Source organism: Dysidea avara, chromosome 10, assembly GCF_963678975.1.
Source record: "Dysidea avara chromosome 10, odDysAvar1.4, whole genome shotgun sequence".
Classification (NCBI taxonomy): domain Eukaryota; kingdom Metazoa; phylum Porifera; class Demospongiae; order Dictyoceratida; family Dysideidae; genus Dysidea; species Dysidea avara.
Genome location: NC_089281.1, coordinates 1,632,634 through 1,647,137, shown reverse-complemented (window position 1 = coordinate 1,647,137; position 14,504 = coordinate 1,632,634). Strand labels below are relative to the sequence as shown.

General features: G+C 37.2%; 1 protein-coding gene and 1 long non-coding RNA gene across 2 annotated transcripts in view; both read right to left on the bottom strand.

Annotated features, from left to right (window-relative positions):
- The window catches only part of LOC136268271 (uncharacterized), a 49,325-nt gene that overhangs the window by 22,646 nt on the left and 12,175 nt on the right, over positions 1 to 14,504 (bottom strand). The window contains exons 3-8 of the mRNA XM_066063559.1: positions 8,687 to 8,785; positions 8,365 to 8,634; positions 8,214 to 8,312; positions 7,993 to 8,169; positions 2,521 to 2,700; positions 1,393 to 1,677 (exon numbers count right to left, since the gene is read on the bottom strand). Coding sequence (XP_065919631.1) covers positions 1,393 to 1,677; positions 2,521 to 2,700; positions 7,993 to 8,169; positions 8,214 to 8,312; positions 8,365 to 8,634; positions 8,687 to 8,785 — 1,110 coding nt within the window. The remainder of the gene's footprint in view (positions 1 to 1,392; positions 1,678 to 2,520; positions 2,701 to 7,992; positions 8,170 to 8,213; positions 8,313 to 8,364; positions 8,635 to 8,686; positions 8,786 to 14,504) is intronic.
- The window catches only part of LOC136268272 (uncharacterized), a 72,967-nt gene that overhangs the window by 54,891 nt on the left and 3,572 nt on the right, over positions 1 to 14,504 (bottom strand). The gene's annotated exons all lie outside the window — the stretch shown is intronic.

Genomic DNA, 14,504 nt, shown 5'->3' with positions numbered 1-14,504 from the left:
CAGGGCAAGGTTTTTTAGGCAAAGTGATATCTGTGTGATGTATGATCATGGTTGCAGACAAAAATTAAAGCGATTTTAAGTTTTAAACAGCTAAGTAAAATATGACGACTGTTCAATTAGAGTATACTTTGTTATGGCCACTGCCATAGTGGCTGTAGCAGTGCATATACTTATAGTACCTAATTAATATACCACACTGTGTGGGATGATCAAATGTGTCACAATGTGGTATATAAGTAGTTGGTGGCCATGCTCACCATATAATGTGTAACTTCACACCTTCCACAAAATATTTAGGTAACCTAAACTTATCATTCAGATGGATTCTCTTCATCCTGGACACCTCTCCTCTATGGAAACTTTCATTATTACAAGGAATTCACGTGTCAACAAACAATTATCTTGAGTGTCATGACTATGGAATATCTCTGCTTAAATTCATCCGTGACTGTGACCTAGTCTGGGAAAACCAGTCTTATTGCCTATTGAGAAATGCTGGTTTTAAGTATTCAGTTTATTGTAGCTCGCCAATGGTTAAAGCTACATGTATCAAATTTTCACATGTTTTATACCAATTTCTCACCTTACAGAGCACCCACTGTACAAGTAACCAACAGCTAAGTTTCCTGCCATTTTAGATAGTTTAACTTGATGTTAATTGTATCAGGCGAGCTTCAACAGGGGTGGTGGAGGGAGGGTAGGACAATATGTTGTTTACAAAATGAAAGAGGAGCACATAGGGATGAATTAGGACAAGTTATGGGCCATCCAGCTGGCTAAAATTAAAGGACCTTTACAGCACAGGTCTGTATTCAACGCCACGGAGCTGTACAGTCACATACAACCATCCCCAGGCTGACCAGAGCTCCATTAACCACTTGCCACTGCACTTGGGAAAAGCAGCCAGCAAAGCAGACCACTCAAGTCTAGCTGATTTTGATTGTGAAATTTGATAGTTATGTAATTCATGTAGCTTTGTGCATGTTCTAGGCGAAAAATCAAATCTGCTGTCACGGGTGATAAGACTGGTTTTGCCAGACCAAGTCACAAATAGTCATTCATTCTATTAAACATACTATTGAACATAGAATGTGGTACAATAGATAAATGGTTGATCGGAATATGACCAAAACTCTTTGAAATTCTTTTGGGTGCTGTGTGCTGACAAAAAAGAGTGCACCAAATTTTAGTGATATCCTTTGCACACTATAGAAATGCTACCTGCAGCACATGCTGAATTAGTGGTCCTGGCAACACACAACTTCAATTAAACTTCACAAGACTTGGTACTGATCCCAATATTACCATACAGTGAGTTATGCATTAGCTAACAATTACAAATTAGAATTTATTTGTACTAAACATTAAACTTTAACATGTCTTATTTTTAACCTGCTCTTAATTCTGTTATCACTGATGATAACGCTTTTGGGTTAGGAAGTAATGAAGCAATCTTTTCCAACTGATGAGAGAACTCCGCAATATTAGCTGTGCATTTCACTTTCTCTATCAGACAATTCAGTATAGTCTTATTAGCAATAGTGTAGTTGGGACTAGTAAGCACATCACAAATCTGATCATCAGTTAAATGATCCTGTACAACTTGTAGTGTCTTCTCATAGTCACTAGGTAGTGACTGAACTATAGCATTATACTTTGACTTCAGTTGGTGCAGACCTGGTAGTGTAGTTGATGACATGATGTTCAATGAGCACAATAACGTGTGTACATACATACATACATACATACATGCATGCATGCATGCATGCATACATACATACATACATACATACATACATACATACATACATACATACATACATACATACATACATACATACATACATACATACATACATACATACATACATACATACATACATACATACATACATACATACACACACATACATACACATACATACATACATACAGTAGACTCCAGTTATTAAGCACATGTACTTATATTTTGGAGGAATTATTCGTGAAACTTACCATGCTTGTTAAGCACATGCACTTATCAATGATACCAAGGAGTTCCTGCTAAGAAGGCAGTGCTTATGCCCACTATGGTTTTTAACGTGATTTGAATACCAGCTTTCAGTCAAATACAGTCAAGGAAATGGTAATTCTGAGAAGTTGGGTGCAGTTATCATTACTACAGGTAGTAGTGTCTGCTAGACACATGCCTGGTTAGGCATTGAGTATACTGTGACACTTTGTAACAATCTTTTGCTGTATATATAGCATGCGACATGCAGCAGCAATTTCAACTACAGCATATATGCTTAACAAACAGATGTCCAGTGCAGGTATACCATATGCGCTTAACAGGCAATATGCACTTAATAACCATGTGTGCCTAATAATAATTGGATTGTTTTTTGCTGTTACAGTTTTATTAATTGACTGTGTATCTTAACATTGCAGATAATTATATGGTGTATTATTGTAAGTATAGCTTGGTATGTAATGCATGCATATGCTACAATAACACAGAACAATTGCAAACACACTTACACCCTCGTGAAACATCACCATTTCCACTACCAGTGCAAGGTAGTACAACAGAAGGTGACTCAGTAGCACTGGATCTCACATTAGTTGATAGTGAAGCAGAATTAGTTTGTAAATTTTCACCATCATTATTGGCCACAGTCACACCAGTTGTTGTATCTGTAGGCACCACCGTGGTGCTGTCTGTAGGTGACATGTAAACATTAACATCTTCTAGATATTTCTATTCTGGGCGGCCATTATTTCATTACTTTTGAGAACAAGAAGATTATGTCAGCATTTGATTTCTCATCAGAATTTCTATACAGTAATGTAATGCAAGCAGATTGTTTGATAATAATATAATCAATGTGCTGTCCAAGATTTTAATCTCTGCTGACTGTAGCAGGAAAGTTTTCTTATGATGGTAAAATATGGTAACTATTTTATTGAATGCATAAATGTAAATATAACAGATACTTAAGAAACTAACAGAACAATTGATCAACTTAAGTGCCATTAATACACAGAGCCTGAAATTATGGTCGGACATCAGACAATTTCCGACCATTATTAGCAAATGTCTGACCAAGTGTGACTTAAGTGTCCGAACCATTTATAAAATGGTTATCCACTGCCAAAACAACTTTCTGTAAGTGGTACTACAAGGACAGAGCTTATGATAAGAATTCTCTGTTGTCCTGCCACAATGTCCTCGCAAACCAAAATTGGCCGGACAATTGCCAAATTGAATGGACATGTGGATGATGAATTCACAATACGTCCACTGTTAGCAAATGAACATTATGGTGGTAAGATGTCACATACAGCTGTTATGTGGGGTACAGTACACCAGAGGGTTGGCAATGGTACATTTGTGGTCACTCCCTTGGAGTGTAAGAATGTATCCTGTGCCAAAAACAGCCCAGCTGTAAAAAAAGGTGAGGCCAAGAATGCACAAGTACATGTTCATGGAGTAACCAAAAGACATAATATCAATATCATGTCTTTTGGTTACTCCATGAACATGTACTTGTGCATTCTTGGCCTTTTACAGCTGGGCTGTTTTTGGCACAGGATATCACTACTTTTGTTGAATAGAGAACATACAGTTAGGTATTATATTACATAGGAGACACTGCATGCATGCATGCATAATAACAGCTTCAGCAACAGATTAGCTAGCTAAATTAGTAGCAAAAGCTTCCAAGTTCAGTGTTTAGAAGCGCTACTAAAAGTGACTTGCTAAGAGAAAATTCATTCAAACTGAAAATAATGTTCAAATTCCCGCAAGGACTCACGTGATATCTTGCATGATGTTTCACGTAAATAAGAACCGGCAAAGCCGAGGCTACAGTCTTGCTGAAGCAGTGGGTTGGTGATATAACTAGTCTAGTCGAAATCTGTGCGTGACAAGTGGAGCTGAATTAGCTGTGAGTTGTTGCTGAATGTATGCCTCGAATGGACATGAAGCCTGACGGCACTGAATGCATCACACTATTCTCCCAGCAAATTTCCGGGTAAGTTCGTGTATAGCTAAATCATTGTAAATGGCTATATAACTACCGTCGTAATTTTAGACAGGAATCTCCCATGCGGCCATGCCATAGTAGCTTCCTGGGATTATATACTATGCTTGTGTAGGCCAGAGCCTCGTAGCTGGCTTGTTCTAGCTGTGTGGGTCAGACCGCGAACAAGTTGAGCTGAACCCTGAGAAAACAGCTAAAAATGAAAGAGGATTTTTCTCAACGTTTCAACCAACCAAGATGGTTGGTGATGACAACAAAAGATGTCAAGAGCAAACAAGTGCTTCCACCAACAGTTCAGGAAAGGTTAATAGGCTATATAGTTTTATGGCTTCCTATAATGTATGGTGAAAACTTTGGCTATAAATAACATGTCAGGAATTTGAATGGTTAGCGGGTAAGTCAATACTACAAATGAGTTAATATTTTTGAGGGCTCAGCTCAATGCGTACATACAGTAGGCCGTAATTACTATGCATTGATTGATTGATGTGATAATAATATGAGCAGATCTGAGACAACCATGGACCCTACTACACAGTAACTGGGCAGATATATAGAGTTATGTATACTCTGATATAATTGTTGAGTGTTGCAGTTTGCCAATGGTCAAAGCTAAATTAACCATTTTAGATAGCTGTTGTGATGTTGAAGGTGTCAGGCAAACTCCAGTTAGGGGCAGGCAATAAAAGATTATTTTTCAAAACAGGAGAAGAACATGCTTAGACCCGCAAGATACAGGCTTAATCTACTTAACCCAGTAGATGCACCATATTATATATAATGCACATATCAATGTATTGCCCTACTAACCCCCTCCTTTGGGCATATATAGGGCTATAGTGGGCACAACTGAATGTTAAATGCCCTATGGTAAGACAAACCTATTGTGTCAAATCCCCACCATTGGCTCCAGCTGCAACGTGGGGGATTTGACATAGCGTAGAAAAAATACTTGGGTGCTCAATGAATGATTGTCAAATGCCCCATAGTGAAGCAGCAGTTTTATGTCAATTCGCCTTGTAAAGCACCACTTACAGGCTTTACATCCAAGGGGGGTGGTAGGGTAACACATTGGTAGGTGCATAATGAGTTTGCATCATAAACCTTGCGTTGAAATTGCTTTTTTCATGCTTATAGCAGCTAATGTGCTTATCCTCAAACAATCAGGACTGGAAAATCTACAAATTGTCTTATACTTTTATCTATCAACTATCCAATCACTGCTAGTTTATTAAAATTTCCTTTGCTGTTGTGTAACTTGTTTACCATTATGCTATAACCATTAGTCCCTCCTAGTTTATATGTCTCCTAGTAACAAAAATTGTTATGTCAACAATGTAGGTGAGAACCACAAAACAAGTCAAGTAATATATTCTAAAATTGGTCATCAATTGCTGCAGTATGCTGAATACATCTTGGGAATGGCTACGTGGGATGATCACTTTAACAATAATCATAATAGTGGAATTAAGTGTTTGTTGACATGTTAGTCTGACTATATGATTACATGCTTTTAGTTAGCTGTGCCTTACCATACTGTATCCCTTTCTGTATATGCAGGGTGGATACTGATGTTGTGACTGTTGGTGGGTGAGTTTATGGTCAATGGACAAATCATGCAAACGGTGAAGAAAAATTAATATGTGGTACCAAGACCCCACTACTATTATGAACTCTTGGTGGTACTTCATGGCCAAACACTAGTGTATCTGGCTTCTTGTGCTATTGTAGTCATTTTTTTAATTTTATGGGATCATCATAATGTAAATGTTTACTATTACAGTATATTCATGCTATCATTAAAGAGTTTTTATAATTGTGGGTTAAGTGCTGAAAGGTGATGCGCTGATGCTGGCTTTTTAAGTGAATACTGAATTAGTTTCACAGGCACTGAAGGGCTGGGGCGGGATTAAAGATGTGCGCGGGTAATGTAGCAGTAAGTTACTTCAACTATATCACTACAGCAGGTATGAAACAGCTGGCTATAGCTATGTACAGCCCTGCATGGGCTGGAGTCACGCTATAACGAGTCAGTGGAGGCATACCGTGGTGAATTTAAAACAAATCAGTGACTGGACAGAACTCACCCAATTAAACCAAGAATTGACAGCACAATGTCTATTAAATCAGCCAGCACGCTATGGCTAATGACCTTGCCCACTTCCATACTGTTTGGGTTTGGGAATTGAGGTGGGCGCCTCACACCTCGATGTCATGGCGGCAAGTTTGAATCTTCAAAGAGCACAAAAGCGATCTCATAAACTAACAAACAACTTTTAGCGAAATTAAATGTACAGATACATTGTGTAAAAAGCCCTTGATAGCCGCAGCCTTTTTACAATACGACCTCATGGTTGAAAGAAAATTGCTCTAATGGGATGCGATGACGAAGAAAATGAAAAAAAGAACGATGCACATTTGAATAAATAATTTAATTAATGCATTGTAAATGGGTGGGTGATGGAACAAACTACTCCAACAATTCGCCTGACTTTTCGTGTGGTAGTTACTCATTATACAAAGGTTACATGCCCCTGGTTTCGAGGCGGAATCTTTTAGTAAGGCTGAGATTTCGCCATGCAGATTTAAAAAGATTGCATAATCGATCCCTCATGTAAATGACTCACAGTAGTGGTCGCGTGTTTATTATTGTGGGCGCACGCTTTGTGCTTCTTGGCCTTGCGACTCACTACTGTGAGTCTCTCCTAGCAACCAAGTGACTGTTATTATTGACAGCATACCAGTTCAGCCCTTAGGCTCCTTCCTTGTGCTTTGATGGGAGACTATGTCCGGACAAATTGCATTATGGTCAGACATCTATGCAATTTGACCGGATTTAGTCCAGTGTCCGGATGTTATCATAAGCTCTGCAAGGAAAGCCTTCCATATGCATGTATGGATTGCTGTGAATCACTTGTTGTAAATCGATCGAAGTCGGACTGGGTGCGAGACAATTCTATGAGCACGTGTCTGAGCAAGTGCCACATTTTACGTACAAAAAAAAACTTCCCTTGTGGTACCAAAAGTTGCTGGTGCGTACTCTGCATGTCATTATTTCCCTACTTCTTTGTTGAATGAAAGTTGTTTTGTGTGCTATTCTTTGTGTTACTCATTGTTGAAACCTGGGAAATTTGGTAAGTTAATGTTAAGTCTAACTTTGTGTGCTCACAATACAGGTGCGCGGCTAAGGCTGGCTTGCTTAGAGAGCAAGACTAGCTGACCCACATCTTGTGTACCACTTTAGTGTTAGCAAACTATTATCTCTTGTAGGTTAGTACTCTACTCTGCAGTGTTTTGGTTGACGGAGTATGCACTACACGAAGAAATTGTAGCAAACAGGCACATTGGAATGTGATGTGGTAGTGTTTGATGGTGATGAAGAGAAATACAATGCTGGTGATGGAGATGTTGATAAGGGAGGATGAGAAGCTAGACAAGTTTATACTAGATGACTGGGATAACTGGGTTTTGCGATTTTGTTTTGTATTTTATTGGTTTTGTGGTTTACTTATTTTTTGCCACTTGCCTGTCACTTCATAGTTATTACTTATTTCAGTACTACACTGAACTTGGCTATGTCAAACCAAAAGTTGAAATGTCTGAACACTTCGACATATGTTCAGACATATTGTCATAACAATTTAAAATTGTAATTTCAAGCTCTGGGTATACATTAAACTGATAGCCTGACATACATGAGTGCTGACTGAATGCTCTATTAGAATATCTGACTGTTTCATTGGTCCTTAATCTTTTGTAGGGTTAAATTTATTCCATTCAATTTCAATATTTCAATTGAACTGAGGCACCTATATACCGCAGTTGCCTCGACAGTATATAGCTACACCATGCACTGTCATGATCCTACTATAGAAAGGGCAGACTATACTGAACTTTTTCATACATGTATTATACTGCTACAAACAGTGTCATATGCAACTTCAAAATACAGTGTGTTTGCACTTACACTTAGTAATAGTGGTAGTAGTAAGTCTGTATCTTCTTTTAGTGTTGTGAATACTGAATGAGTGATTGTCTGCTCTGTCATCTGAAGGTCCATCATCAACACATCGGATAACAATACTGTCTGCTGCTGCACAATGAACAGTAGTTAAGGAAGCAAGATCTCTTTTGCCTAGCTTACCTAGATAAAAAATAATTTACAATGTACATAAATTTCTATGTTACTTGAGGCACTAGGTCCAGAAACATGACAATGACTGGGTTGTGTTGTGAGTGGAGCTTGATGATGTGTGGAGTTATCATTCCAGTGATTGTAGTGAAACTCTGTGGATATCACAGAATGGCGATAAAGGTTTCCAATTTACACTACACATACCTGCCCTCAGTTTTTCAGAAAGATCAGCTGCTATTGATATTTTGTCAAGCAAGTTACAAAACTGGTTGTAGTTTCTTGTAGTATCCAATTGAACGAGTAGAAAATTGATAATCCTCTGACATCTGATTCTTGAGGTTTCTCCATTGATGACAAAATTCTCCACATTACTAGGAATTTCTACATGTAATTTTAGAGTTTTGACGGTCAGTTTACAGTTAGGTATTAAACTCTGATATAACAAGTTGTAGTATCTGATCATAAATGAAAACTCTGTTAAAGATAATGATGCTATGCGTACTGGGTCAGTTAATCATTATCTTACCTGGTTTTCTCATGATCACATCAATCATTTGTGGACCATATAAACAGTCTGATATGTGCTCGTTGTCTATACTCATTAGTGGTCCACTGTATCCAACATCTGTGATGAACAAGAGAATATACTTATATGGATAATTTCTTGGTTATATACGGTAGATTAAGACATGTCATGCAGCCAAGAAAGCCAGTGCACCATGCCATGAGTATATTGACAGTGAAAACGAAAACACAACATACGTGCATAGCTCCATAGGTCTTTCTTCAAAACACAACATCTTTGCATTATAGCTGCCAGGTGGGTAGGCTACATACTGAATTAGTCATTCCCAAGATATGGGCAGTCAAAGTATCAATTATTTTCTTTAAGGGATTTATAGAGGTGCAAGTTATAACTCTATTAATAGATTACCAGGCCACATTTGTTTAGCTACTAAAACTAAGTGACCCTATTTTGGAAAACCATACATTTTGGCACATTGATCAAATTTAATTTTTATAGCTATAATGAAGCACTAGTCCGGCAGAAGATAGGGCTTTCTTGGGTAAACCTTGCAATATGGTCTATAGTTTATTTTATATGTTAAAAAATGTTACTCCATATTATGGATTACTCAAAATCACCTGCTGGACCTCCATCAGCATTGAGCAATTTAGGACATTGCCTCAGGAAATTCTAGTATTTTTAGCCATACATAAAAATTGAAAATTTAACACATTCTCCAAATTTCTGCAAATTTGGCACAGGGACACTCTACCACGAGATAAAATCATACACCACATTTTATTTATTTCCATCAATCACATTCCGTGTTATGGTTACTTTGATGTAGTGGCTCTCAGAATTAATTTTGTGATTGAAAAATAGTTGTGTAAGTCAAAATAAATTGACATTGTACTAATGTATTCACATCAGAATTTCACTCATACCTAAGCATTACTATAAACAACTGGTTATTTTTATAATATTGAAATGATTCATAAAATCTTTGGTTTTGTCAAGACTCTTATTTGATTGTCTGCAGAGGCCAATCAATGAAACATACTTTTTGATAATTTTAATCAATAAGATAAATCTGTTTAATTTTCTAGTGATTAAAGTATATGTAGCAAAATCTAATAACAAAATGGTCATTGAATGTATGCAATTAACTTAAGTTCCTACATCAGCTTGTCTGTACTACTGATTGACAGTGAGTGGGTAATGGTTAAAACCATGTCAAGCTGGATGAAAGGTGTAATATGAAGGTTCTATTTTGAAGTAGTGAATCAATCATCCAACGGCAGATAGCTGTAACAACAGAGGATACATGTGGGCTCAAAAACTTAGCATCATTTTTCTCTGACTAACTATGACTTTTATGCAATTATATCATAGCCATTAGGCAAAAATTTTCATTCCTGATCAACTTTTTATTGGCTTTGTAAGTCCCAGAATGCAGATATCTATTCCAAGCAGACTGGATAGAATCACTTACCTTGGTCATTACCATACGTACACGCAGCACTTTAGATGCAAAATGTACAAAAGGGCATGACAGTCAATATCAAGGTAAGCAGTATAAGCACATTATCATGTCATTTGCATTAATTCCTGAATGAGCTAAGTTCCGAATGTTTATAGCTATACCTGTTGAATTTGAGTATTTTTATTAAGGAACAATTGATTGGCAGTGTGAAATATTGTACAGATATTTCAGCACCACACAGTTATGTATAATTATGCTTAGATTAGCAACATCACAGTGTGATCAAATGCTTTCTTGAAATTCCACATTGTACTTATGGTCAGCAGCAGCAAGCAGTAGCAATAAGCAGCGAGCAGCAACAGCAAGAGCAGCAGCGAGCAGCAACAGCAAGAGCAGCAGCAGCAGCAGCAGTAGCAGTAGTAGCAGCAGCAGCAGCAGCAAAAATTTTAACCTAATGACTATGATACAATTGCATAAAAGTCATAGTTAGTCAGAGAAAAACGATGCTAAGTTTTTGAGCCCACATGTATTCTCTGTTGTTACAGCTATATGCTGTTCACTACTTCAAAATAAAACCTTCATATTACACCTTAGTAGCCAGCATGAATTCTTGTATTCTGGAATTACAAAGTTTTCTAGTCCATTCTTCATAAATGTTGTTTGTGGCTGCTTCATTATCAAAAGACGTCACTGGTAACTGCTGTTTTAAAGCAAGTAAGAAGTCCTCTTTGTGTGAAGTCTATTTCAAATACTCATGAGCAACCTAAAAGGCAAATAAATTACAAAACAGTACATTGCAATTATAGATTACCTTTACTAAATTGTCTCCATGTTTATTTTTAGCTTGATCTTCTTTGTATTCTGATCAACTTTCTTAAGTAATGGAATAAACACTGCATGGGGAAAACACATAAAGCCACAGTTTTGATACTGCAGATAGTCTGCTATATGTCCAACTTGTGGCTTGTAAAAGACTTACATCAAGTTCTTGTTAGTTGCAGTGTCTATATGTTTGTATTAATGGTGGAGCATTTCACAGAGAGTTCCTCTGCCAAACCGATAGTAAACACCATCTTCTTCTGGAGCAGACAACAATGTTGTCATAGCTGAATGTCATTCAGGCACAGATATCGACTGCTCTCTACAAAATTCTAGCCACACCTATCTAAGCTTTGCCAACACTGGATGCTTAGTTTCTTCTAGTTCAATATCACTCAATAAGTACTTTTCCTTGAGAAGAAATGTACTGTAGTATGAATACCATCTCAGCTGGAACTGCATCTGCAAGCTCTTTTCCTTTTTATTGTGGAGCATTGCAAATGTATTGCAGAGATATTCAACTAATTCAGTCAACAGCTACTTCAATTCACACACATCACTTACAAAGGAGCCATCAGAAAATTCTTCTTTCAATGCGGTAGTGCCTTCTTTCATAAGAGCATCAAAATCAATATATCTTATTGAACATTGTAGAGTCTTCCTTGTCTGTTTATTCATAGCTTTCATCTGACACTTCTTCTTAGGCTGGGGATTCTACTTAGGGGCTGTCTGTTATCTTTCGTAGTTTTCATTTAGTGCTTCTTCTTACGTTGTGGTCCACTTTCTGGCTGTATTTCATTGCCGCTCTTTTTTCTCGTCATTGTTCTCTTCTTCTTAGGCTGTGGTTTATGTCTTTCATTGCAGCTCTTTTTCTCATCGCCATTCTCTTCTTTTTAAGCTGGGATTCTTCTACTTGAAGTTGACATGCTTGCATTTATTGGCATAGTGGTATCTCTTGGTGGTATCAATATCGTGTTTTAGCAACGTGCCACATTCCACGTCCCCTTTCATGCAATTAACACGCCTGGAAAGAAGCCAGCTCACCTTACGTGCTCATTTTGCACAGGCCTATTAGATACTCTCCCTCCCTACTATTGATAACATCAACTTGTTTACTACACAATAGATTATCAAGACACATGGTAGTGTGTCATGCGGCCCAAGAAGCTGGCATGCAATACTGTGAGTAGAGTAACTCACTTAGTATCAGACGGGCTCCAAAATCAGATGCAATTACTTAAGCTTCAACATGAATTTTTGAACAACTCATATGACTTTAGATAGTTCAAGGCTGTGGGACTTTGGACACCAAGTATCAGTTTTCTCGACTTCTTTGTCTGGTGGCAGCAGTCCTGCAGTCATTTTCGATTCATACATATAATCCGGAAAAAAGTCGATTCACGGACACACGCAGTTTAAAAATCACACTTATTTCCAATTAACAGTTTTATATCTTCACATGGTAGAGTAACTCATCTACTTTCTAAATATCCCCAGTTTATTTAATCAAATCCTTTAAATCATGAATTACAAATCAAATAAAATGAGACATCACTGGAGTAATAATCGCACCATGAGTTTAAGTGTACGGAAGTATACACTGTTCGTAAAAGTATACAGTACACATTTTCCATAAACTTATCTCAAACAATGTATACTTAATCAAGTTTCCATATATTTAAATTTATGGTGTGATTATTACTCCAGTGACGTCTCATTTTATTTGATTTGTAATTCGTGAGTAAAAGGATTTGATTAAATAAACTGGGGATATTTAGAAAGTAGATGAGTTCTTCTACAACGTGAAGATATAAAACTGTTGATGGGTGCAAATGTGATTTGTAAACTGTGGGTGTCTGTGAATCGATATTTTTCTGGATTATATGTATGAATCAGAAATGACTTTGCAGGGCTGCTGCCACCAAACAAAGAAGCCGAGAAAGCTGATACTTGGTGTGCAAAGTCCCACAGCCTTGAACTATCTAAAGACATATTAGTCGTACAAAAATTCCAGTTGTAGCTGGAGTAATCGTGTCTGGTTTTGGAGCCTGACCGATATTTGGTGAGTTTCTCTATAGTGGCAGGAAGAAAGAAAACGCAATTTCCGCGCATTCGCAGCTCTGTGCTGTCTTTATGAAATGAAACGATTTTTGCTGTGGACACACCCACCAACATTAGTACTCCATATTCCAAATTTCAGCAAAATTGCTTCTCAGCATTTCTGAGATGTGCGACTTCAAAATTTGGCTTAGTTTCTTCGTTTCTTTCCTTCTTATTTTTCTTCCTCTTTTTGCACTTACAAAAACTGCCATAAAATGTGTATGCCATAACCTGATTGCCTTAAAATTTGGCACACAGAAGGGGGTATAAAGGTGCATCTTGGTACCAAGTTAGGCTGAAATACGATAAACAGTGAAGGAGTTATTAGTGATTATTCACGAAAAATAACACCAATATGTTGTCACGCCTACAGGGTAAACCACTTATGGGAAGAAGCTGAAAATTGGTGTGTGAATAGGTTAACTATTGAACCACAAACCTTTTGAGGTTTGAAAGAACTTGAGCTAAAAGTCACAAAGACACAATGAAAAGACCAACGATGTGTAATAGAGGTGTGCGATTATCTAGATATATCCGATTGTCTAGATATCAGAAGACTTATCAAGATTAGGATAATAAGTTTATTATCTAGATAATAGTAAACTTCCTTAAATTATTTGTATATCAAGGAATATCTGATGGTGTAGACATCTCCAACTCTCCCACCACTTGAGCACTGTACTAAAACTAACATTTTTCACTTCTTTATACTCTTCAAAATTGTAATTTGCTCACCTTACTAGTTACATAATTGGCAGTTCACTATAATAATGCATTGATTTCAATTCTCTAGATATGTTAAATAATCAAGATATGTCCACTTACCAGAAAAACCATTTGGAGAAATGCTTTGAAAATCAATGTACAGATGGAGTAATCATCTTAGAAAGGCTCAATGATGTAGAAGAATAATCAGACTTAAAGCCACAGAGTTATAACACAAAATCCAACTTGGTGTAGCAAGTGCGAGATCGAGATACTCTAATAGAGCAGTCATCCTAATAGAGTAGTTACCCTGAAGACAGATCAGCTACAAACAAATCACCCAGTAGAAATGTGCTGGAAACAAATCACCATGTAGAGAGTTCAACTAGGAACAAGTTATCCTGACATGAGTTCAACTACAAACAATGAGAGTTTCAGCTACAGTTCAGTTACGTAAGAAGTCACCTTATTACCCATGTGATAATCATTCAATTTATTCAGTGTTAAATATACTAATATTTAATCAGACAAAAAAGCTATACACACAATTGCTTCTTTTGTTCCAGAATTCCTGCAGTAAAGACAAAAAACCCAAGTTAAAAGGAAGCACCAAAGCCAGTTTTTGGCCAGCTTTGTGGCTTGCAATAAAAAGAAGTGATATCTAAATTAAAATAGCCAAGCTGTAAAAAAGAGTGCAACCTCCAAAAAGGCCAGGGTGAGAAAAATGTG